Source organism: Embiotoca jacksoni, unplaced genomic scaffold, assembly GCF_022577435.1.
Source record: "Embiotoca jacksoni isolate LCO1_2020_lvr unplaced genomic scaffold, fEmbJac1.0.p SCAF_69, whole genome shotgun sequence".
NCBI lineage: Eukaryota > Metazoa > Chordata > Actinopteri > Embiotocidae > Embiotoca > Embiotoca jacksoni.
In genome coordinates this window covers 1078124-1103767 of record NW_027185424.1, presented here as the reverse complement: position 1 = coordinate 1103767, position 25644 = coordinate 1078124, and the positions used below count along the sequence as shown (strand labels likewise).

Genomic DNA, 25644 nt, shown 5'->3' with positions numbered 1-25644 from the left:
TTACATCAATGAGCATGAAGACACCGACAGACGTACGTCTGCAGGAACAAATGGACAACCTGAAAACATAATGCCGACGCCCACGTGTCCATTTCCGTCCATGTCTGTCCAGACTCAAGATATTTGCAGTGAGGACTTTGATTTGGTAAAAAATAAAGTTTGATTCTGATAGAAGACAAAGATCGATCAGAAACTAAAATATGAAATGAGATTTGTGACACTTTCATCTCCTTTTGATGACATCTGGAACTTGACTGACATGAAGAGCGATCCGGCTGCTGCTGGAGAACCAGACAGAACAACGGAAAGCTGCAGAAGCAAACTTTCAACACATCTTAGCTCACTAATTCAAATCAATATTTAGCAAAATATAACAAGGAGAGTGGGACCAAGTAAAAAGTGCACAACTTCCTACTTCCATGTGTGGAGAGGACTTCTTCTTCTGTCCTGTCTGTCAAACCAGCTTTGCTATTTCAAAAAAACATAAACGTGGAGAAACTTTTGAACCGTTGATACGTGAATGAATCCAGTAAAACCAAGTAAATCACACAAGAGGCATTTCTCAAATAACAAAATGATATTTACTGTACACAGTGTTTTTTACAGAGATTGTTATTTGGCCATGCCAGACAGCCAGCTGAGTTTGAACAGAGAAGGAGCTGCTGCGTCTTCGTCCTGATCAGCCAGCTGTCTGAAGAGGCTTCCCGGCCCGAAGCTGTTGGCGCTGCCTGCTGTGGACGACGGAGGAGACTAGAGGAGGAGCAGAAAACATCTCGGTCGTCGGCCACTTCAATTTAAAGTGATGGAAACATGCAACACCAGCGTCCACTGAGCCCGGTCCATCTAACCCGGTCCAGTCTGAACATCTCCGCCGCTCAACGGTTCAATAAAGTCATTGATGGAAATACAGGCGTCAACATCAGACGAGGGCGAAGCGAGAGAAGCATCTCTTCATGGTGTTCACAGCACACTGCTTATTGTTCCAGCCAATGAGCAGCCTCGCCGAGCAGAGAAGAAACTCTGCACCATCTTTGGTTTTACAAGTTTAGCATTTGTTTGAACTTTTTGTGTCGTTTATTTCAAACGGTTGTTTTCTGCTGTTTCCTAACTTATTAAAAAGGTGCTTGGTACTTTTCTCAGAGTCATGTTAAAAATTAGAGATGGATTTTATCTCAAAGATGGGACATGTTTAGCTTAGCTTAGCATAAAGACTTGTGGCAGAGGTAAGCTGCTAGCCTTGTTCAAACTGATATGGATGATATCAATGATCGCAGGTAAGAAAAAAACAGTTTCCCAAAGTGTCGAGCGTGTTTTTTAAGGATGAAACTAATATGTAACGAGCTAGTTTTGGATGCAACACAACACGTAACTCAAGGCAGGACTTCTCTATTCAGACACGTCACTACGGGGTCACCGCTCACTGAAACCCTTCACGTCCTCTAGAAGCACAGCGTGGGAGGTTAGCGAGTAAAACTGATAACCATCATCATCAAACATCAGATATAAAACACTCGCACACCAAAAGTAAGTCAAGGGACAACCAACACACACAAACCCACTCTGAGGAACTTGCCTGGTTTCTCTCACTCAGAGACGCTGGGAAGGCAGAAGGTGGAACACAACATTTACCACAGCACAGAGAAATCAACACAAACATCATCAAACAACAAAACTAAAAGTGTCCGACACTCAGATCAGCTGACTGCAGCTCGGACTCAGATCAGCTGACTGCAGCTCGGACTCAGATCAGCTGACTGCAGCTCGGACTCACCGGCTGGTGGGCGGCGTCGCAGGTCCTCGACGATGACTTGGACTTCCTCACGTTGGACATGCTGAGAGGCAACAAGCCGAACCTGCCGAGGACAGAACGCTGGAGGTGGGTCCAAGTACCGCTTTCTGTTTCCTCTTTTTATTTACACTTTGGTGAAATTTACTGTTAAGTGGGAAATACTGAAGATTTTACTGAATTACAATTACAGCTCTGATGAAGGTCTTAAATACAGAGATATGAGCTGATATAATTTGATGACCAATAATATGATAAAATAGTTCAAACAAGCTCCAAGTTGAGCAACTGCAGTGGTGAAATGATGTTTCTACACGAGTCCATCAGGAGGGATTTAGTGTAAAATGAGTCGTGTGTGAATGTGTTGCTGCTTCTCACTGATGACATCATGTCCATACTCACCACTACACCTGCGAACATCATCTGGGAACAGTTTCCACACGCTCCACACATCATAACAAGTCAACTTAATGTAAATCACTGATGGACACACTAATTCCAGATAACCATTTGAATAAACAGACATTAATCTTAGTAACAGTATTGTTTCAGTATCGGAGGCCTTCACGGCTGCTCGGTATCAGCTGAGACTAATGAACATTAACGCAGACATAATGTGACAGATTCCATTTTGCTGAATGCGTCATATCAGCTTCAAAAGGATTTTTTTCATTTTAATAAACGCAAATTTGATCAAATGTGGATGAAGCTCAGTTCTACTGACTGATCCCGGGTCAGATGGGTTACAAGGAACCAGAAGGAACCATGAGGACTTGTGGATATAAAGTTCCAACAGCATCCTGCCTCAGTACAATCACATGGAGGACTTCTCAGGGCAACCAGGATGGTTTTAAAATGCTTTTAATAGAAGTGAAGGAGGACAAAATCTGCAGTTCTTGTTCTGTATTCTGAGGTTTTTGTTCAAAGGCTCCAGAAGTTTTAACTGAAGTGAGTATTTTACAGACCTGTTGGTACATATTCTCTCCTCTGTGTTGTGTCACTGCAGGCATAAAACGGCACCAACTGATTGGTTCCTGGTTCATGTCAATCATTCAGATCACTTCCTTTTGTCTCAGTGAGACGGAGCAGTGCAGAGGACCGACAGCAGGTGGAGCACTACACATTAAAGCTGGTTTCATCTCCACCCTCAGAGGACCCAGTTACTCATCCAGGGTCTCAGGAGCAGCAGAGCAACAGGTCAGGCAGCTCAATGTCTGACAACTAAAGTTATTTTGGGCAGTGGAGGAAACGGTTTCATTAATAAGTAGCTGCAGAGTTTGATTCCACGTAATAAGCCTTTGTATTAAAACAGTAATATGTTTATTTGTCCGTCTTTCACATTATTGTTTACTTACTGATGAAAATGTCAAAGACATCAATATCCTTCTCATTTTCAAATGTTTCTTTCTACTTTGTTTTAGTTTAATCGTCGTGAACGAATCTTGTTGGTTTTCATGGTTTAAATACTTTACAATCTGAAATCTTTGGATGTTCCACAGAAGACTGTAGGAAGGGTTGTGTTGACCTCTGACCTGATTTGGCTGCTGGCCAGCGGCAGGATGTTGAAGGGCTCCTGGGAGTTCAGACTGCTGCGGGAGGTGAACTGCTTCTCAGCGCCGGTCAGCAGCCCCAGCAGCACCTGAAACACACCAACCTCCGCTCATTAACACCGAGCTGCTGATAGAAGGCTTCCTGTGTGCTGACATGCGGACGCACCGAGGTCCTCTGGGACAGCCGGTGGAGGTTGGCGTTCAGCGGAGGAGTGAACACGTCCAGGTCAAAAGGGTCGATGAAGCTCTCCAGCCAATCACAGACGTCCTGGAGTCTGGAGAGCACACAGCATAAAGATTACAGCTTTCAGAGAGCTTCCTCATTCAGTGACAAAAAATAATCAGAAAGAAATACAGGTCAAAAACTGCCACAAAAAAATGTAGTAATAAATTCACACAAGTACATATGAAGAATACTTTTCTGAACAACTACTTCAGAACAACCGTTTTACATGAAAACGCCAGATTTTCTTTGTGTTTGCTCATGTTTGGTTTCCTGACAACACGACTATCATGTTACTGAAAGCAGCTTCACAAAATCTGTTCAGAACTCAGATGCTGTGTTTTCCAGGACTTCTAGCTTGTACCTGAATACACCTCAGGTTGCAGCATGTGTGCGCTTGTTGTCTGTCTGTCTTGTCGTCTCTGTACTTGTTGAAGCTGCAGGAATCTGTCAAACCTCAATGCTTTTTGAGTTTGATGTTGAAACGCTTCAAATCATTTCTTTCAGAAACTTTTCAGACACGATGACATAATGACCGTACGTTGTGCACCGTGGTGGCAGCACTTAAAAAGGAACACCTATAATGATATGTAATATAATATAATATATAATACAATATAATATGTAATATAATATAAAATATATAATACGTAATATAATAATATAATATATAATTGTATATAATATAGATATATACTGTACTGTATATACTGTGCATTTTATATTTTATATTTTTTACTGCTATTTTACTGCCATTTTATTGCTTTTCTATTATTCTATTATTATCTTATTGCTTCTGTATGCTGCTGTAGCGAAAAAAAATTCCCTCGGGGATTAATAAAGTAAATACCTAACCATAATATATAATATGTAATATAATATAATATAATATAATATAATATAATATAAAATAATATATAATGAGTCGTGCCAGGCGCCTGCAGCGTCTCCCATCGTAGCTTTAAAGTGGTACCGGGGGTCTTGGTGGGAGCGGGAGCTCTTCTCCTCCAGTCTGCTGCCCAGAGTGGTGTTCAGGTAGCGGATGTCAAACAGCAGCTGAAGGGCTCTATTCTGAGTGACGGGGAACACCTCCTCCTGCAGGAGGAAGGAGGAAGGAGGCACAAACACAAAGCATCAAGCTTATGGTGACTTTAATAACTTCCTTCATCTCATCTCTTCATTCACTTCTCTGTGAGATTGTGTTTCTGTGTCTCTGTGTGTGTGTGTGTGTGTGTGTGTGTGTGTGTGTGTGTGTGTGTGTGTGTGTGTGTGTGTGTGTGTGTGTGTTACCCTGCTGCGGACCTGCTGTGTGAGGTTCTGGTAGCAGTGCAGGACCTGAGCCAGGCAGCCCTGCAGCAGCTCCTGCAGGGTGGGGGGGGGGGAGGGCGTGGCCTCCCACCCTGTTCACCTCCACACACAGCTGAAACAGCAGCGACTGCACGAACCAGGAAGGCTGCAGAAGACCGAGAAACGTTTCAGAACAGAATCAGAAGTTTCCGTGTGTCAGAGCTCCAACTGAACCTACCTGGACCGGAAGACGGATTTTGGACGTGACGCTGCTCCCTGACTCCGCCTCCTCTTGGATCTCCAGATCCTCCCAGTTTGTGGCTGTTGTCAGGATGGCGCCGGCAGACTCGGCATGCAGCGCTGTGCTGAACTTCTCCAGCAGCACCTGTCGCAACACAGTGTAACTGAGCAGGTCTTCAAACTCTTCATATGACTTAGAGCTGCATGTTCAGGAGCCTTCAGAGCAGTGAGACACGCTGTAAACAAGTTATATAACTAGTATGAACTATGGTTTTAAAGTTCTCATCCATCTGACACAGTGGAACATTATTATTCATTAAAGAGTCATATCTGTTTCTAACTAATGAATGAAGCCACCATTCACTCTCCTTCGAGCTCTATTCTGAATATATGGATCCACTGTAAATATAAAAACAGTGATTACAGCAGTATTGCATTTTTAATCAACTTCTAACTTCCCTTCTGAAGCCCTGAGGTTATCTCCATTTACTGACATCAGACCAGGAAATGTAGCTGAAAGCTCACAAAGCCGGATGATTCGTTAAATACAAACAAAAAAAGGGGTAAGAAGCTTTTCAGGGATTTCAGCTGCGTTTCAGTGCTCAGCAGCACACTGATGCACCATGGGAGATATCACGTCACCTACTGGGAGTGTTGAACTCGGTCATGTGATATCAAAAGGCTGCCTATGGACGGTGTTTATAACCCCTGATAGAAGATGGTCTGTAGTGAACGTGAAAGGCCTCCATGATCTTTGTCAATAAGATAAGCTAAGTGCTGAAAATGCCAGTAAGTTAATGAAATCATGGAGTAGATATGTTATATCTATAACATTATTATAGATATGTTATATCTATTGTTATATGTTATATCTATTGTTATAGATATAACAATGTTATAGATACTGGGTTATAGATATAACAATGTTATAGATACTGGGTTATAGATATAACAATGTTATAGATACTGGGTTATAGATATAACATCATTGTTAGAGATACTGGGTTATAGATATAACAATGTTATAGATACTGGGTTATAGATATAACATCATTGTTAGAGATACTGGGTTATAGATATAACATCATTGTTATAGATACTGGGTTATAGATATAACATCATTGTTATAGATACTGGGTTATAGATATAACAATGTTATAGATACTGGGTTATAGATATAACATCATTGTTATAGATACTGGGTTATAGATATAACATCATTGTTAGAGATACTGGGTTATAGATATAACATCATTGTTATAGATACTGGGTTATAGATATAACATCATTGTTATAGATACTGGGTTATAGATATAACAATGTTATAGATACTGGGTTATAGATATAACATCATTGTTATAGATACTGGGTTATAGATATAACAATGTTATAGATACTGGGTTATAGATATAACATCATTGTTGGAGATACTGGGTTATAGATATAACAATGTTATAGATACTGGGTTATAGATATAACATCATTGTTATAGATACTGGGTTATAGATATAACATCATTGTTATAGATACTGGGTTATAGATATAACATCATTGTTATAGATACTGGGTTATAGATATAACAATGTTATAGATACTGGGTTATAGATATAACATCATTGTTATAGATACTGGGTTATAGATATAACATCATTGTTATAGATACTGGGTTATAGATATAACATCATTGTTATAGATACTGGGTTATAGATATAACATCATTGTTATAGATACTGGGTTATAGATATAACAATGTTATAGATACTGGGTTATAGATATAACATCATTGTTATAGATACTGGGTTATAGATATAACAATGTTATAGATACTGGGTTATAGATATAACATCATTGTTGGAGATACTGGGTTATAGATATAACATCATTGTTAGAGATACTGGGTTATAGATATAACAATGTTATAGATACTGGGTTATAGATATAACAATGTTATAGATACTGGGTTATAGATATAACAATGTTATAGATACTGGGTTATAGATATAACAATGTTATAGATACTGGGTTATAGATATAACATCATTGTTGGAGATACTGCGCCAAAATGATTCCCCTGCGTGCGCAGATCCTCCACGTTTCTGTCTCTCCTATTCGATCGCTACTCTCCTCAACACTAAACAGATGTTCTATTGCATGCAGAAGATCATATTTAACAGATATACATCCATATTTGTGAGTGTCTGACTTTGGAGAGGGCGGAGCTCCAGATGCGGTAGGCCTCCATGCTGCAGGTGAGCAGCTCCTCCTTTAGCCCCACCCACTTGGCCTGAGCAGGGCTGAGCTCCGCCGCCGCCCTGGCTTTGCCCAGCTTCTTGCTCTGCCGCGGGGCGCCTTTAATCGTAGCCTCCGACCCGCTCTGTTTTCCCAGGATGCAGTGCTTCAGGTTGGGGCAGAGTTCACCCATAGACTGGCACAACCTGGCCATGAACAGGACCGAGTTGAGGCGGATGGAGCTGCAGTCTTTGGAGGCAGCGGCCAGCTCAGAGCGGATGGAGGTGAGAATGTGGCGAACGCAGCCCAGACAGCCGTCACGTAACGCCTCCTCCACCGCCGGGGAGTCCGTGAAGCGGTTGGACGAGGACGCTGTGGAGCCGGCAGGTCCGGAGGAGGAGACTCGGACCGAGATGGAGTCAGATCCTGCAGACCGCAGCATGGGAGAGGAACATTATACTGTGTTCACTACGCAAAACATACATGTATTAATTTTAACAGTTTTAATGATGATCAATCCAATAATTTACCAACAAAACATTCAAACTGCTAGCAGGATTGTAAATAATTCCTTAAAGTCTTCATCACTTCAGTCCACATCATTATAATATATAACGATAAGTAAGAAATCAGTAGTTCACTGGACAAGTGAAAACTATGAAACGTCTTCATCCTGTTTTTTTCCAACTGTAAAATCTTCAAAGGATGAACCCCAAAACTTTTTTTTTCCAAACCCTCTACAGATTCACGAGTTAACTTTGTAACAAGATATCAGATTACTGTGAATATTACTGGTCTTAAATTCAATATATTTACCAAATTATACTCGATAGTTGAAAGCTCCCCGGACGACTACTGTCAGTTTTACTCTTCCTCAAATCATCCTTCAACCGTACTTTCCGTTTGAGTAGAAATAAACAAAAACGTAATTTAGTGAAGACACGTCTCCAAAGTTAAAACCTTGAGTTCGGTGCGTCCTCACGTACCCTTGTAGCATAAATGTTTGAATGTTGGGGGACGGAGACTTCTGAAATAAGGTAGGTCTGCTTTTTTTACGCCCAATAGAAGCTCAATACGTTCCCGACAGCATGTTTAGTAACAGCTAAATTGGAGACTGGATGAAGACTACTAGCACTTTCTGTCTCAACAAAACCGTCCCCACCGGTGTCCTGGGAGGGAAGGTAGTGCTGGAGGTCATCCAACCGGGTCTTCAGCTTGGCGTCCATGGAGGAGCAGAAGTTCTGGACACACGGTGTAAGAGCCTGGGTCTTCATGGCCAGGCCGCTCCTCTGCTGCTGCCCCCCTCTGGCTCACACTGACCCAACCAGCATCGCTCAGCAGGTCTCCAGGAGACTCCGACCACAAGAAGGAGGCCACATCCACCTCATACTGGGCCCCCCGACCAGAAACGGGGCTGGTACCTGAAGAGGAAGGCGTGGTCTGGCTCTCCAGATCCCTCACAGCGGAGGTGAGGAGCTGGACGGAGCTCATCGAGATGGCTTCGGTTTCTTCTTTGGTGATGGCCTAGAGGACGACAGCAGGGAGTCACTGCAGAGCTACATTATGTACAGAAGCAGGTCCGTCAGCACGGGGAGTCTCCACTCAACTCAAACACAAAGTCAACACATAGATCCGGTTAGCTGCTGCCACCCATTCCCTCCTTAGTAGCCCGGAGGCTGGAGGAGAACCCACCTGGAGGCTGGAGGAGAACCCACCTGGAAGCTGGAGGAGAACCCACCTGGAAGCTGGAGGAGAACCCACCTGGAAGCTGGAGGAGAACCCACCTGGAGGCTGGAGGAGAACCCACCTGGAGACTGGAGGAGAACCCACCTGGAGGCGCTGGAGGAAGAGCTGCTGCAGGAAGTCGTCCCAGACCAGCAGCGGGTGGTCCAGCAGCCGCCGGCACACGCCGCTCCAGTGCTGGCTGATGGAGTCGGAGGACAGGAGGTCCCACACGGCGTCTCTGATGGCGGCCAGCCCCTTCAGGCTCTTCACGTACACCAGCAGACTGCCAACACCGCTGCAGATGTCCTCCTTACAGCTGACACACAGACGACACGTCACAATTAGGTTTTTACAAAGTAATCAATGGCAGAGAGGATTTTTTTTTATCAGACTCAATTTTCCACTACAGGAAAAATACGTAACCGATGATTGTGGAGATGGTGTTAGAAAACCTTTGTGTTCCTCGGCAAAATATTATAACAGCTGATTTTACAGTGAGGCTGATAACAAAGTCCATTTAAATATATCTGATCCATATTTATTATAAGACCGGCAGACGAGGAGGAAAACATACTCCACTGTTACTGTGAGTGGCATCTAGTACTGTCCCTGATAAACACAAAACATTGATGTAATCCTGCTAATGAAGGCAGAGTTCAACAACGTACCATCTGAAAATGGCAGAAATTCTGGTGATGACAGAAAAACAATCTTTACTTTGGAAGTATTGAGTTTTCGAAACAGCAGCTGAACAATGACTGAAACAACCAACCAGGAGTGAATGGATGATGGTGATGATGAGTGCTTAACACAGATCTGTTGTTCTACTAACAGCAGGAGTAGAAACAAGACTGAATGTCAGAGCTGCAACGATCCCTCAGTCAGCTGACTGACTTTCACTCAACACAAATACAAACACAACATTTTGGGTTTCGCTCCCATTTCTCATGAGTCAAGACTTCAGTACAAAGAAAATGTTTATTTCTCGGAAATGTTGTTCACAAATGTGTTAAAATCAGTGTTAGTGAGTTCTTCACCTTCTGCCAAAATAATCCATCCAGCTGACAGGTGTCACATCAAGATGCTGATTAAACAGCTGGATTGTTACACAGGTTCTCTTGAACTGGTCACAATGAAAAAGGCCCTCTGAAATACTTTGATACAGTCATTCATTTAAGCAAAAAGCTCATATTTTACTCAAATATGAAGACTTGAATCTTTTTTTTGTCAAATATGACAATCAAACTGAATATTTAAGGATTTTTGGACTGTTGGTCAAACAAAACACAATTGTCTCTTAAGTGTGTGGAAAATTATTAAAAAATAACACATTTTACTACTTTCTGTCTTTTTTAAAAATGAATGTGGAGATGAATCAATAATTAAAATAATCATTAGTTGTAGCCCTGCTGACTGCATTAAGTTAACAGGGAAACAAACCAGAAAGGAGATCCTGTTCACCACCTGATTGTTGATCCATGTCCAGTCTGGAAGAACAGGAGTCTGACCCGAGTCTGCTCCACATTAGATAAACTATCACTTCCTGACACGTCTGTTCCATGTTTAGCTGTTAAAACAAGAATTCTTCCATAGTTCTGTGTTTTTATGTTGAACTCTTATAAAAACGTCGATGACTAAAGAAGATGAAGAGGAGCGGCGTCCTTACGTGTCGATCCAGTGCTGCAGCGTGTCGCGGAGCTGCTCTCTCTGGATGGGCTGAGCCAGGGTTCGTAAGGCCGGCTGGAACTCCGTGATGGATGGAGGCAGGTACCTGAACCAGCTGCCGGTACTCCTCTCGTCCTGCAGCACCTTCCTCCCTTTAGCTGAGGAGAGACGGGATGGATGGAGGACACTTTATTTAAGTGCAGTGTGAAAACCAGGCTTGTTTTAGTCCAGGAAGACATTTTCTCTAACAGGACTTTTGGCTATAAAATGGCAATTTTAGATTTTCTAAATCAAATGCACTCTTCGGGAAGTCAATAACAGCTGCTTCAGCAAACAATCTTATTCACATGTGAGAGGAGCCAAAAGGACGTCGGCAGGCTTGGACAGACCGTTGGAGCTCCTCTGCTCATGTCTCAGGGACTTCAGCAACATACTGAACTCAGTGAATCCAGAGAACAACATGAGCAACAAGGACAATCCTCCATTTACCATACAAGTTCAAAAACAGAAGCTATTATAAACATCAGGAGTGAAACAACGCATGAAAATGAACTGTTTGCATATTTAATGCAAGTAGTTGTTTTTTCTAGGAGTTGAGGAGGTATTTAATGCCAACACCAACACTGTCACTGTATTTGCTGAACGAGTTAAAAAAAAGAAAAAAAAAGAATGAACATACATGCAAAAGAGCGAAACTATTCTCAAATGCAAAAACCTGTTGTCTGATAAAAACCTGAATAGGACTGCAAACATGCCAAATAATGTCCTTTCTGAGCAGCCTAACAATATGACCTTCCTACAGACGTCCTACAGCTTGAAGGTTGTCGGTGAAGGTGGTCGGTGAAGGTGGTCGGTGAAGGTGGTCGGTGAAGGTTGTCGGTGAAGGTTGTCGGTGAAGGTTGTCGGTGAAGGTTGTCGGTGAAGGTTGTCGGTGATGGTTGTTTCTGAAGGTTGTCGGTGAAGGTTGTCGGTGATGGTTGTTTCTGAAGGTTGTCGGTGAAGGTTGTCGGTGAAGGTGGTCGGTGAAGGTGGTCGGTGATGGTTGTTTCTGAAGGTTGTTTCTGAAGGTTGTCGGTGATGGTTGTTTCTGAAGGTTGTCGGTGAAGGTTGTCGGTGAAGGTGGTCGGTGAAGGTTGTCGGTGAAGGTTGTCGGTGATGGTTGTTTCTGAAGGTTGTCGGTGAAGGTTGTCGGTGAAGGTGGTCGGTGAAGGTGGTCGGTGATGGTTGTTTCTGAAGGTTGTTTCTGAAGGTTGTCGGTGATGGTTGTTTCTGAAGGTTGTCGGTGAAGGTTGTCGGTGAAGGTGGTCGGTGAAGGTGGTCGGTGAAGGTTGTCGGTGAAGGTTGTCGGTGAAGGTTGTCGGTGAAGGTTGTCGGTGAAGGTTGTTTCTGAAGGTTGTTTCTGAAGGTTGTCGGTGAAGGTTGTCGGTGAAGGTGGTCGGTGAAGGTTGTCGGTGAAGGTGGTCGGTGAAGGTGGTCGGTGAAGGTTGTCGGTGAAGGTTGTTAGTGAAGGTTGTTTCTGAAGGTTGTTAGTGAAGGTTGTCTGTGAAGGTTGTCTGTGAAGGTTGTTGGTGAAGGTTGTCGGTGAAGGTTGTTTCTGAAGGTTGTTTCTGAAGGTTGTCGGTGAAGGTGGTCGGTGAAGGTGGTCGGTGAAGGTTGTCGGTGAAGGTGGTCGGTGAAGGTGGTCGGTGAAGGTGGTCGGTGAAGGTTGTTTCTGAAGGTTGTTTCTGAAGGTTGTTAGTGAAGGTTGTTAGTGAAGGTTGTCAGTGAAGGTTGTTAGTGAAGGTTGTTAGTGAAGGTTGTTAGTGAAGGTTGTTAGTGAAGGTTGTTAGTGAAGGTTGTTAGTGAAGGTTGTTAGTGAAGGTTGTTAGTGAAGGTTGTTAGTGAAGGTTGTTTGTGAAGGTTGTTAGTGAAGGTTGTTAGTGAAGGTTGTTAGTGAAGGTTGTTAGTGAAGGTTGTTAGTGAAGGTTGTTAGTGAAGGTTGTTTGTGAAGGTTGTTAGTGAAGGTTGTTAGTGAAGGTTGTTAGTGAAGGTTGTTAGTGAAGGTTGTTAGTGAAGGTTGTTAGTGAAGGTTGTTAGTGAAGGTTGTTTGTGAAGGTTGTTTGTGAAGGTTGTTTGTGAAGGTTGTTAGTGAAGGTTGTTAGTGAAGGTTGTTAGTGAAGGTTGTTAGTGAAGGTTGTTAGTGAAGGTTGTTTGTGAAGGTTGTTAGTGAAGGTTGTCTGTGAAGGTTGTTAGTGAAGGTTGTTAGTGAAGGTTGTTAGTGAAGGTTGTTAGTGAAGGTTGTTAGTGAAGGTTGTTAGTGAAGGTTGTTAGTGAAGGTTGTTAGTGAAGGTTGTTAGTGAAGGTTGTTTGTGAAGGTTGTTAGTGAAGGTTGTTAGTGAAGGTTGTTAGTGAAGGTTGTTTGTGAAGGTTGTTAGTGAAGGTTGTTAGTGAAGGTTGTTAGTGAAGGTTGTTAGTGAAGGTTGTTAGTGAAGGTTGTTAGTGAAGGTTGGCGCCTGAGATGAAACATTTAAGATGAAATAGTAAAATAGAAAAGACTAATTCATGATAAATTGCTCTCGGTCAGGAAATCCCTGATAGGTATGGTGAGAGATGTCCCGGCTGGTCACCTGCAGGAGAGGTGGAGGTGACGTTCTCCAGGATGGAGAAGAGCATGCCACAGCTGAGAGCTGTCTCCCCGACCCGCGGGCCTCCGTCGGGGGGCAGGTAGAAGACGGCGTAGGCCTGGAACAGAGTGGTGACCAGCAGCTCCACCAGGCTGCACACCTGAGCCTTGATCCCTGCACCTGCAGGAAAAACCCACGTTTAGGAACTGGTTCACGTTCCCGGTGAGTCGTATTAATGAGGCTGCTCTGCTCCACAGGAACCATCCTGCTGCTTTATTTCTTCTGAGTAGAACATGGTTATATTATATGTTAGAGGTGGTAGAGTACCGTGCTGAGGTTGGTTCAGCAGCTGATGGATGGAGGACTTCCGGGCCAACAGGAAGTCAGCCAGGGCCTGGCGGGGTGAGCTGTCTTCCAGCAGCATGGTGGACACCAGGGCCTCGGCGATGGCCTGGTCCGACACCGCCCGGCCGCGCAGCAGAGACCTGCTGTCCAGCAGGATGGCCGACCTGCAGGAAACAGGCTGTTTAAAAAACTTTCACCAACTGGATCTCGTTGGTTCTACTGGAAGTGGTTTCATCTGTATTTGTTTCAGTTGTGAGAGCTGGATTTATAATCACTATCCTCTGAGCATGACTTCTGCTCCTCTTAAAACACAAGAACACATCCAGTACCTGAAGTGTCCCGTGGTGGCGACCTGCCGGACCAGGATGGGGAAGCGGGCGAGGACGGGGCTGTAGTGGGCCCCCGTGGCCGCCTCCAGCTGCAGCAGGCTGTGCAGGTGGCAGCACAGCAGGTAGAGCTGAGTGGACTGCAGGTACTGGGACGCCTCCATGGCGCTCCAGATGCGCTCCGGGATCTCCAAGAGGAGCTTGATCTGGGAGGCCATGGTGCAGAACTTCTCCTGCAGCTGCCTCTGGTTCTGCAGCAGGACACACAGACACAGGACACCTTCAGATGAAGCAGTGGAAGATGACCGTGGATTATAAGAAGGGGAATCAAACAGGTCTGAGCACCTTCACATACAGAGGAAAGACTGCTCCCATTTAAAAACATACTGTGATCTAATAAAGACACTCGCAGGTGCACAGCAGGTGTTCGGCAGTTTGGAGGTGTTCAGGGTCTGCAGGTAAATTCGGACTCCAAGTTATCCACCAGCAGGAATATAAAGGCTGATGCTCGCTCTCATGATGGAGAGCTGAGGTTGTACAGACAGAGATGCTCTGTGCTGCAAGTCTGTGAAGCCGAATGGATCAACATCCTGCTGCGGTCACACCAGGTGTGAAGACATGTCACACCTGGTGTGAAGACATGTCACACCAGGTGTGAAGACATGTCACACCTGGTGTGAAGACATGTCACACCTGGTGTGAAGACATGTCACACCTGGTGTGAAGACATGTCACACCAGGTGTGAAGACATGTCACACCAGGTGTGAAGACATGTCACACCTGGTGTGAAGACATGTCACACCTGGTGTGAAGACATGTCACACCTGGTGTGAAGACATGTCACACCAGGTGTGAAGACATGTCACACCAGGTGTGAAGACATGTCACACCTGGTGTGAAGACATGTCACACCTGGTGTGAAGACATGTCACACCTGGTGTGAAGACATGTCACACCTGGTGTGAAGACATGTCACACCTGGTGTGAAGACATGTCACACCTGGTGTGAAGACATGTCACACCTGGGATTCATTTCCACGTGCAGCTCGTGTGTCGGTGAGTGGGCCCGTTTTTAAAGGAGGCTTTGTGCTGCTGACGTCACGCAGCTCACCTGTCTGACGCTGCTCGCGGAGGCTTTCCCGTGTTTCAGCCGGTGGCAGTACTGCTGCATGTCCCGGACGGACCGGACGACGCTCTCCGAGCACTGCCTCATCTCTCCGATGGTGTCGGCGGCGTCGATCAGGTCCCGGTACCGCTCACCGACCATCTGCCGCAGCTCCTCCTTCTTGTGCTCGATCTCCCCGCGGACCTTGCGCTCGATCAGGCGGATCTCCTCGGTGTTGTAGCGCTCGAAGAGAACCGCCGGGTCCTTGATCTCCGAGACCCGGAGAGACAGCGCAGGTTCCGCGGCCATCGTACGTCCAAAACAACTTCAGTCCGTGAAGGAGCTCCGACCCGGAAGACCAGGGCAAGTACACTTCCTGCTTCCACGTAATCAAAAATGTGACGACACGAAGTATGACGTGTTCATTGGTCGCCAGGGCTGTCTGTCAAACGACATTTCCGTGCAGGTTGTGTGCCGCCTACCCTCGTTCTCCTGAACCAATCAAATAAATAGAAAGTATCTCTCTCTCTAAGAATAATATTTATATATATTTATCTTTCTCTCTCTCTAAGAATAATATTTATATATATTTATCTCTCTCTCTCTCTCTCTCTAATAATAATATTTATATATATTTATCTCTCTCTCTCTCTCTCTCTCTCTCTAATAATAATATTTATATATATTTATCTCTCTCTCTAATAATGATATTTACATATATTTAGCTCTCTCTCTAATAATAATATTTATATATATTTATCTCTCTCTCTCTAAGAATAATATTTATATATATTTATCTATCTCTCTCTAATAATAATATTTATATATATTTATCTCTCTCTCTCTCTCTAATAATAATATTTATATATATTTATCTTTCTCTCTCTCTAAGAATAATATTTATATATATTTATCTCTCTCTCTCTCTCTCTCTAATAATAATATTTATATATATTTATCTCTCTCTCTCTCTCTCTCTCTCTCTCTAATAATAATATTTATATATATTTATCTCTCTCTCTAATAATGATATTTACATATATTTAGCTCTCTCTCTAATAATAATATTTATATATATTTATCTCTCTCTCTCTAAGAATAATATTTATATATATTTATCTATCTCTCTCTAATAATAATATTTATATATATTTATCTCTCTCTCTCTCTAATAATAATATTTATATATGTATCTCTCTCTCTCTCTCTCTAATAATAATATTTATATATATTTATCTCTCTCTCTCTCTAAGAATAATATTTATATATATGTATCTATCTCTCTCTAATAATAATATTTATATATATTTATCTCTCTCTCTCTCTAAGAATAATATTTATATATATTTATCTCTCTCTCTCTAAGAATAATACTTATATATTTATCTCTCTCTCTCTAAGAATAATATTTATATATATTTATCTATCTCTCTCTCTAATAATAATATTTATATATATTTATCTCTCTCTCTAATAATAATATTTATATATATTTATCTCTCTCTCTAATAATAATATTTATATGTATTTATCTCTCTCTCTCTCTCTCTCTAATAATAATATTTATATATATTTATCTCTCTCTCTCTCTAAGAATAATATTTATATATATGTATCTATCTCTCTCTAATAATAATAATATTTATATATATTTATCTCTCTCTCTCTCTCTCTCTAAGAATAATATTTATATATGTATCTATCTCTCTCTAATAATAATATTTATATATATTTATCTCTCTCTCTCTCTAAGAATAATATTTATATATATTTATCTCTCTCTCTCTAAGAATAATACTTATATATTTATCTCTCTCTCTCTAAGAATAATATTTATATATATTTATCTATCTCTCTCTCTAATAATAATATTTATACATATTTATCTATCTCTCTCTAATAATAATATTTATATATATTTATCTCTCTCTAATAATAATATTTATATATATTTAGCTCTCTCTCTAATAATAATATTTATATGTATTTATCTCTCTCTCTCTCTCTAATAATAATATTTATGTATATTTATCTATCTCTCTCTAATAATAATATTTATATGTATTTATCTCTCTCTCTAATAATAATAATATTTATATATATTTATCTCTCTCTCTCTAATAATAATATTTATATATATTTATCTTTCTCTCTCTCTAAGAATAATATTTATATATATTTATCTATCTCTCTCTAATAATAATATTTATATATATTTATCTATCTCTCTCTAATAATAATATTTTTATATATTTATCGCTCTCTCTAATAATAATATTTATATATATTTATCTCTCTCTCTAATAATAATATTTATGTATATTTATCTATCTCTCTCTAATAATAATATTTTTATATATGTATCTCTCTCTAATAATAATATTTATATGTATTTATCTCTCTCTCTCTAATAATAATATTTATATATATTTATCTCTCTCTCTAATAATAATATTTATATGTATTTATCTCTCTCTCTCTAATAATAATATTTATGTATATTTATCTATCTCTCTCTGATAATAATATTTATATATATTTATCTATCTCTCTCTAATAATAATATCTATATATATTTATCTCTCTCTCTCGCTCTCTAATAATAATATTTATACATATTTATCTCTCTCTCTCTCTCTAATAATAATATCTATATATATTTATCTCTCTCTCTCAAATAATAAAATTAAATATATTTATCTCTCTCTCTAATAATAATATTTATATATATTTATCTCTCTCTTGAATAATAATAATATTTATATGTATTTATCTCTCTCTCTCTAATAATAATATTTATATATATTTATCTCCCTCTCGAATAATAATAATATTTATATGTATTTATCTCTCTCTCTCTAATAATAATAATATCTATATACATTTATCTCTCTCTCTCTCGAATAATAAAATTAAATATATTTATCTCTCTCTCTAATAATAATATTTATATATATTTATCTCTCTCTCTCTCTCTCTAATAATAATATTTATATATATTTATCTCTCTCGCTCTCTAATAATAATATTTATATATATTTATCTCACTCTCTCTAATAATAATATTTATATATATTTATCTCTCTCTCTTGCTCTCTAATAATAATATGTATATATATTTATCTCTCTCTCTCTAATAATAATATTTATATATATTTATCTCTCTCTAATAATAATATTTATATACATTTATCTCTCTCTCTTGCTCTCTAATAATAATATTTATATATATTTATCTCTCTCGCTCTCTAATAATAATATTTATATATATTTATCTCGCTCTCTCTAATAATAATATTTATATATATTTATCTCTCTCTCTTGCTCTCTAATAATAATATGTATATATATTTATCTCTCTCTCTCTAATAATAATATTTATATATATTTATCTCTCTCTAATAATAATATTTATATATATTTATCTCTCTCTAATAATAATATTTATATACATTTATCTCTCTCTCTTGCTCTCTAATAATAATATTTATATATATTTATCTCTCTCTCTCTCTAATAATAATATTTATATATATTTATCTCTCTCTCTCTAATAATAATATTTATATATATATATATATATATATATATTAATCTCTCTCGCTCTCTCTCTAATAATAATATTTATATATATTTATCTTTCTCTCTAATAATAATATTTATATATATTAATCTCTCTCGCTCTCTCTCTAATAATAATAATATTTATACATATTTATCTCGCTCTCTAATAATAATATTTATATATATTTATCTCTCTCTCTCTAATAGTAATATATACATATTAATATATGTTTCTCTCTCTCTAATAATATTATATATTTATATATATTTCCCTATCTCTAATAATAATATTGTATATTGATACATATTTTTCTCTCTCTCTAATAATAATATTATATAGGTTCCGCGGCCATCATACCCTCTCTCTCTCTCTCTCTCTAAGTGAAAAGAGAGAGGGCGAGAGAGAGGAAATTCCCCAGACACAGAACAAGCCCTTGAATGAGGAAGCAGCAGCAGGTGTCCAAACAGGTGCGACAGGTGTACCTTCATACCCGGAAGAAAAACCACTAAAACAAACGGCTCCATTTACAGGTAAGCAGCTGCTCTTCACCTGCTGAACGTCAATATAACATGTGAAATACTTTATAACAGATTTGTTTTTTAACGTCGCCTACATAGAAATGTTCAAATGTTTTTGGTTTTGTTTATATTTAACCCTTAAAAACGTGTCCGTGAATGAAAGCTGGTATTATGAAGGCTGATGAAGGCGCCTGGTTCCAAGAAAACACAAAAGGAAGTTCGCAGGTGTACTTGGGAAATATCTCGACAGAGAATATGAAGGCTGCTTGTTGTAAAAAGGGTTTAAAGGTCTGATCTGGTTAGTTGTGTTTCCACTATTGTCCTTTATGTGCTCTGCAGGCGATACGCAACTCTATAGATCCACTCCACTAATATTACTTTGTACTCTTCTACATTTAATCAACACGTTTAATTACTTTTAAGATGAAGATTTTACATCGTGAATAATATAACAAGCCTTTCAAACACAACACATTGTTAAAGATTAATCCAGTAGTTTTCAACCTTTTGGGCTTCTGACATAAAAAGTCAGGGTCCCATTTTAAAAATATATATATAATATTATTATTGATGCCAGTCACATGTTCCAGGTCACATGTTCCCGGATATATACAGTGGTGTGAAAAAGTGTTTGCCCCTTCCTGATTTCTTATTTTTTTGCATGTCTGTCACACTTAAATGTTTCGGATCATCAAACAAATTTAAATATGAGTCAAAGACAACACAAGTAAACACAAAATGCAGTTTTTAAATGAAGGTTTTTATTATTAAGGGAGAAAAACAATCCAAACCCACATGGCCCTGTGTGAAAAAGTGTTTGCCCCCTCATGTTAAAACATAACTTAGCTGTGGTTTATCACACCTGAGTTCAATTTCTCGAGCCACACCCAGACCTGATTACTGACACACCTGTTCTCAATCAAGAAATCACTTCAATAGGACCTGCCTGACAAAGTGAAGTAGACCAGAAGATCCTCAGAAGATAGACATCATGCCGAGATCCAAAGAAATTCAGGAACAAATGAGAAAGAAAGTAATTGAGATCTATCAGTCTGGAAAAGGTTCTAAAGCCATTTCTAAAGCTTTGGGACTCCAGAGAACCACAGTGAGAACCATTATCCACAAATGGAGAAAACATGGAACAGTGGTGAACCTTCCCAGGAGTGGCCGGCCGACCAAAATTACCCCGAGAGAGCAGCGACGACTCATCCGAGGTCACAAAAGACCCCATGACAACATCCAAAGAACTGCAGGCCTCACTTGCCTCAGTTCAGGTCAGTGTTCATGACTCCACCAGAAGAAAGAGACTCGGCAGAAATGGCTGCATGGCAGAGTTCCAAGACCAAAACCACCGCTGAGCAAAAACAACATTAAGACTCGTCTCATTTTTGCCAGAAAACATCTTGATGATCCCCGAGACTTTTGGGAAAATACTCTGTGGACTGACGAGACCAAAGTTGAACTTTTTGGAAGGTGTGTGTCCCGTTACATCTGGCGTAAAAGTAACACCGCATTTCAGAAGAAGAACCTCATACCAACAGTAAAATATGGTGGTGGTAGTGTGATGGTCTGGGGCTGTTTTACTGCTTCAGGACCTGGAAGACTTGCTGTGATAAATGGAACCATGAATTCTACCGTCTACCAAAAGATCCTGAAGGAGAACGTCCGGCCGTCTGTTCGTGACCTCAAGCTGAAGCCAACTTGGGTTCTGCAGCAGGACGATGATCCAAAACACACCAGCAAGTCCACCTCTGAATGGATGAAGAAAAACAAAATGAAGACTTTGGAGTGGCCTCGTCAAAGTCCTGACCTGAATCCTCTTGAGATGCTGTGGCATGACCTTAAAAAGGAGGTTGGTGCTGGAAAACCCTCCAATGTGGCTGAATTACAACAACTCTGTAAAGATGAGTCGGCCAACATTCCTCCACAGCTGGAAAAGACTCATTGCAAGTTATCACAAACGCTTGATTGCAGTTGTTGCTGCTGAGGGTGGTCCAACCAGTTATTAGGTTTAGGGGGAAACACTTTTTCACACAGGGCCATGTGGGTTTGGATTGTTTTTCTCCCTTAATAATAAAAACCTTCATTTAAAAACTGCATTTTGTGTTTACTTGTGTTAACTTTGACTAATATTTAAATCTGTTTGATGATCTGAAACATTTAAGTGTGACAAACATGCAAAAAAATAAGAAATCAGGAAGGGGGCAAACACTTTTTCACACCAGTGTGTGTGTGTGTGTGTGTGTGTGTGTGTGTGTGTGTGTGTGTGTGTATACACATATATATCTGGTGTGTTCTGTTCTGGTGTGTTCTGGTGTGTGAATGAACCTGTAATGAACTGCTGTGTTTCTGAGAGCAGGCTGACGATGGATCCGAGGAACATCCAGCAGGACTTTGAGAATCAGTTCAACGATGTGGTCTCCCGACTGCAGTCCAAACAGTTCTTTCAGTCTGACTGGGACATCGCTTCCTTCGCTGTCTTCTTCATCTTCATTGGTGAGTGAAGGTTTATGGATGCTCTCGTGATTAAACATCAGAGTCCACATTCATGAAGACTTTTTCACTTCACTTTCCAACACGTATTCAAGTTATAGAGACATATCCCAAGAGATTACAGCTGTAAACTCAAAAAGTTGCATCTACAAAGTATTGTACAAATATTTAAGCTTCACTCTATTTGGGATGATTTTGGTTTCTGGGTTTAATGTCATGATGCGACTGCAGATGTTGGAGTGTGTCCAACCTGACAGGACTACAACCCGACCGGGAACATGTGACAGGGAACATGTGACCGGGAACCGTCACAGGACCGTGATGTCTGAACTCTGTCTGCTCCCTCACTGTTGTGCTGTCAGGTGTGATTCTTCTGCTGGTCATCCTCATCCTCATCCGCTGCTGCTGCTGCTGCTGCTGTGATGAGGTGAAGGTAAACATACACACACACACACACACACACACACACACACACACACACAGACAGACACACACACAGACACACACACGTCTGCTGGTTTGCAGCCAGACATGATCTCGACCGTTTTACGTTCATCTTCTGGTGCATTAATCTTTGTTGTCTGCACCCTCGTTAACACACAACATCACAGGAACATCTGCTCTTTCACTTGTTACTGATACACTTGTTGTTTGTTTGCACTGAACTTCCTTGTTGTGTTAACCATGTCTAGTTTATAGTCTAGTCTCACCTGTCAAGTCTTACTTGACTAAAAAAACAGTTTCTTTTAACCCAGAGTGAACGAATTCTTACAATAACATTCTTATAATATCAGATATATAACCCTAAATTTGAGTTCGGCGACTCCACAGCTTTCATGAGGACACAAAATGATGAAGTGAGCGAGTGTTTTAGTAACAACAAAGAATCACAGTAGTCCAGCCTGGAAGTAACAAATGCAACAGTTAAAGTCACCAAGACGGATCGTAGCTGATTTGAATAATATTAGGAAGATGACAGAAAGCAGTCATGGAGACGTGAAAGATACATCCTGGTCATAAATAATCAAACTCCAGGTTTCACCCCCCCCCTAGAGGAAACAGAGGGTATTTATTAATGATGGATGAACTGAAACTGAGCTCAGGTCCTGAAGTATTCCTGTCTGTACTCTGGCGATGGTGATGATGGTGATGATGATGGTGATGATGATGATGATTGGGATGATGACGGGGATGATGATGGTGATGATGATGATGATTGGGATGATGACGGGGATGATGATGGTGATGATGATGATGATTGGGATGATGACGGGGATGATGATGGTGATGATTGGGATGATGACGGGGATGATGATGGTGATGATTGGGATGATGACGGGGATGATGATGGTGATGATGATGATGATTGGGATGATGACGGGGATGATGATGGTGATGATTGGGATGATGACGGGGATGATGATGGTGATGATGGTGATGATGATGATGATGATGATGATGGTGGTGATGGTGATGATGGTGATGATGATGGTGGTGATGATGGTGATGATGATGGTGATGATTGGGATGATGACGGGGATGATCATGGTGATGATGGTGATGATGATGATGATGATGATGGTGGTGATGGTGATGATGATGATGGTGATGATGATGATGATGATGATGGTGATGATGATGATGATGATGGTGATGATGATGATGATGGTGATGATGATGATGGTGATGATGATGATGATGATGATGGTGGTGATGGTGATGATTGGGATGATGATGATGATGGTGGTGATGATGATGATGGTGATGTTGACGGTGATGATGATGACGATGAATATGGTGATGATGATGGTGGTGGTGATAATGGCGATGATGATGGCGATGATGATGATGATGGTGGTGATGATGACGGTGATGGTGATGATGATGGTGGTGATGATGACGGTGATGGTGATGATAGCGATAGCAGCACAAATGAAACACAACAATTGCTTTGTTTTCCTGACAGCATCAGAGAGGGAAGGTTGGCGTAGAGAACATGGCTCTGGAGCCCTGATAGCTGGACTGAAGCCGGAACCAGAACCTCGTGGTCTGACTCCAGAACCTCGTGGTCCGACTCCGGTGCCAAAACAGAGGATTTGATTCTACTGTCACCTTTCTGTAAACGATGATTTTGATCTCGCTGATTGTCTCCGCTACATCTCACTGCTAGAATCGCAACTCTTAGAGTTTTTATGACTTTGTAGATTTGAATACAACTTTTTTTTTTTTACTTACTTACTTTGCTGAGAGAATGTTAACATTTATTTGAAGTTTTTACTGAGAAATAAAAATATAAAAGATGATTGACACGCCGTCCATGTATTAGTGTATTCTTTCACATGAAGTTTCATTTATGGAGGATTTACCAAACAATATATATTGAAACCCTTTTGTTCTTTTGTATATAGATTAAACTGACACTTTTGCCATCTATATAAACTCAGAAAGGTGACCAAGTGAAAACATGCTTTTAGGAATTTTTTTAAATGTATCAAAAACTTAAATCTCATTTACAAAAGCATTCCAACTCTTTATTGGGATGCTCCAACTCAATCTGCATCTTGTTTTCTGTAATTGTCTTTGAGATGTGAGTCCATCCGTAGCTAATTGAACTGATTGGAAGTGGTTTGGAAAGACAGACCTGCAGGTCCGTCAGTTCTTCACGCTGCATGTCAGGACAAAACCACACAAAGAATTATTGGTGATAAAACTTAGTGAAAATGTAGAAAACTATGTCAAAAGGTTTGAGTGTTCCCAAAACCGGTGACCTCAGTGACAGTGAAATAAAAGAAGTTTGGATTTGTCCGAGGAAGAAGATTCTCTGTCCTGATGAAAGTAGAAGTTTTTGGTAAAACCCGAGCATGTTGCTGAACATCCCCTGGGTCGTACCATGTGTCCAGTGGAGCAGGTGGTCAGTGAGCTGTGGAGGTTTCTCCTAACAGCAGAGTCCACGGACGAATGAAGTCAAACATAATCTTGAAAGTCACTGTTAGATCTCATCCCAACTAAACTTTTTAAGGAAGTCTTCCCTTTAATTAATACTTCCATATTAGATCAGATCAACCTATCTATTGTAACCGGCTATGTACCGCAGGCTTTTAAAGTGGCTGTAATTAAACCTTTACTTAAAAAGATGACTCTTGATCAGCTGTTTTAGGAAACTACAGACCAATTTACAACCTGACATTTATTTCTAAAATCCTTGAAAAAGTTGTTTCAAATCAACTTTGTGATCATTTACAAAGGAATGATCTGTTTGAAGATGTTCAGTCTTTAGAGTTCATCATAGCACAGAAACAGCTCTGGTGAAAGTTACTAACAACCTTTTATTAGCCTCAGATAATGGACTCATCTCTGTACTTGTTCTTCTGGACCTCAGTGCTGCTTTTGATACGATTGATCATACGATGTTATTACAGAGATTAGAAGACGTTACGAGGATTAAAGGAACTGCATTAGACTGGTTCAAATCCTACTTATCAGATAGATTCCAGTTTGTCCATGTCAACAATGAGTCTTCCAGACAAACAAGAGTTAGTTATGGAGTTCCACAAGGCTCAGTGTTAGGCCCAATACTTTTTACTTTGTAGATGCTTCCATTAGGAGATGTCATCAGGAAGCACTGCATCAACTTCTATTGTTATGCAGATGACACTCAGCTATATCTTTCTATAAAACCAGATGAAACTAATCAGTTAGTAAAACTTGAAGCCTGTCTAAAAGACATAAAGGCCTGGATGACCAAAAACGTCCTGCTTCTAAATTTAGACAAAACAGAAGTTCTTGTACTTGGTCCTAAACACCTCAGAAACTCTTTCTGTAATCACTTAGTTACTCTAGATGACGTTGTCTTGGCCTCCAGCAAAACTGTGAGGAACCTTGGAGTCATCTTTGATGAGGATTTGTCCTTTAGACACCATATGAAGCAAATCTCCAGAACTGCCTTCTTTCATCTACGTAATATTAATAAAATCAGGAAAATC

At 40.2% G+C, this 25644-nt stretch overlaps 3 protein-coding genes across 3 annotated transcripts; 2 read left to right on the top strand and 1 right to left on the bottom strand.

Moving 5' to 3' along the window:
• Nucleotides 1-558: 558 nt before the first annotated feature.
• Nucleotides 559-15452, bottom strand: cog1 (component of oligomeric golgi complex 1). Its single transcript, XM_069175615.1, is given in 17 exon segments — nucleotides 559-750; nucleotides 1772-1853; nucleotides 3319-3425; nucleotides 3503-3611; nucleotides 4533-4654; nucleotides 4850-4939; nucleotides 4941-5012; nucleotides 5085-5231; nucleotides 7290-7741; nucleotides 8478-8616; nucleotides 8618-8839; nucleotides 9146-9356; nucleotides 10707-10863; nucleotides 13312-13488; nucleotides 13636-13817; nucleotides 13983-14230; nucleotides 15092-15452. Coding segments are annotated over 17 exon segments (2958 nt in total). The 5' UTR covers nucleotides 15395-15452; the 3' UTR covers nucleotides 559-612.
• smim22 (small integral membrane protein 22) lies at nucleotides 15276-23973 on the top strand. The gene is made up of 5 exons (XM_069175616.1): nucleotides 15276-15448; nucleotides 18990-19180; nucleotides 21528-21664; nucleotides 22024-22094; nucleotides 23628-23973. Exons 3-5 carry the CDS (start codon nucleotides 21535-21537, stop codon nucleotides 23673-23675), a joined length of 249 nt encoding a protein of 82 aa, XP_069031717.1. The 5' UTR covers nucleotides 15276-15448; nucleotides 18990-19180; nucleotides 21528-21534; the 3' UTR covers nucleotides 23676-23973.
• Nucleotides 22634-23622, top strand: LOC138214213 (uncharacterized; the record flags this gene model as incomplete). The annotated part of the gene is made up of 2 exons (XM_069175604.1): nucleotides 22634-22657; nucleotides 22765-23622. Coding segments are annotated over exons 1-2 (882 nt in total), but the record flags the coding sequence as incomplete, so codon positions are not given.
• Nucleotides 23974-25644: the final 1671 nt, after the last annotated feature.

Coding starts and splice junctions, on each gene's coding strand:
- smim22 (XM_069175616.1), top strand. CDS start 21,535: ATGGATCCGAGGAACATCCAGCAGGACTTTGAGAATCAGTTCAACGAT. Junction 21,665..22,023: donor TGTCTTCTTCATCTTCATTG/GTGAGTGAAGGT, acceptor TTGTGCTGTCAG/GTGTGATTCTTCTGCTGGTC. Junction 22,095..23,627: donor GCTGCTGTGATGAGGTGAAG/GTAAACATACAC, acceptor TTTTCCTGACAG/CATCAGAGAGGGAAGGTTGG.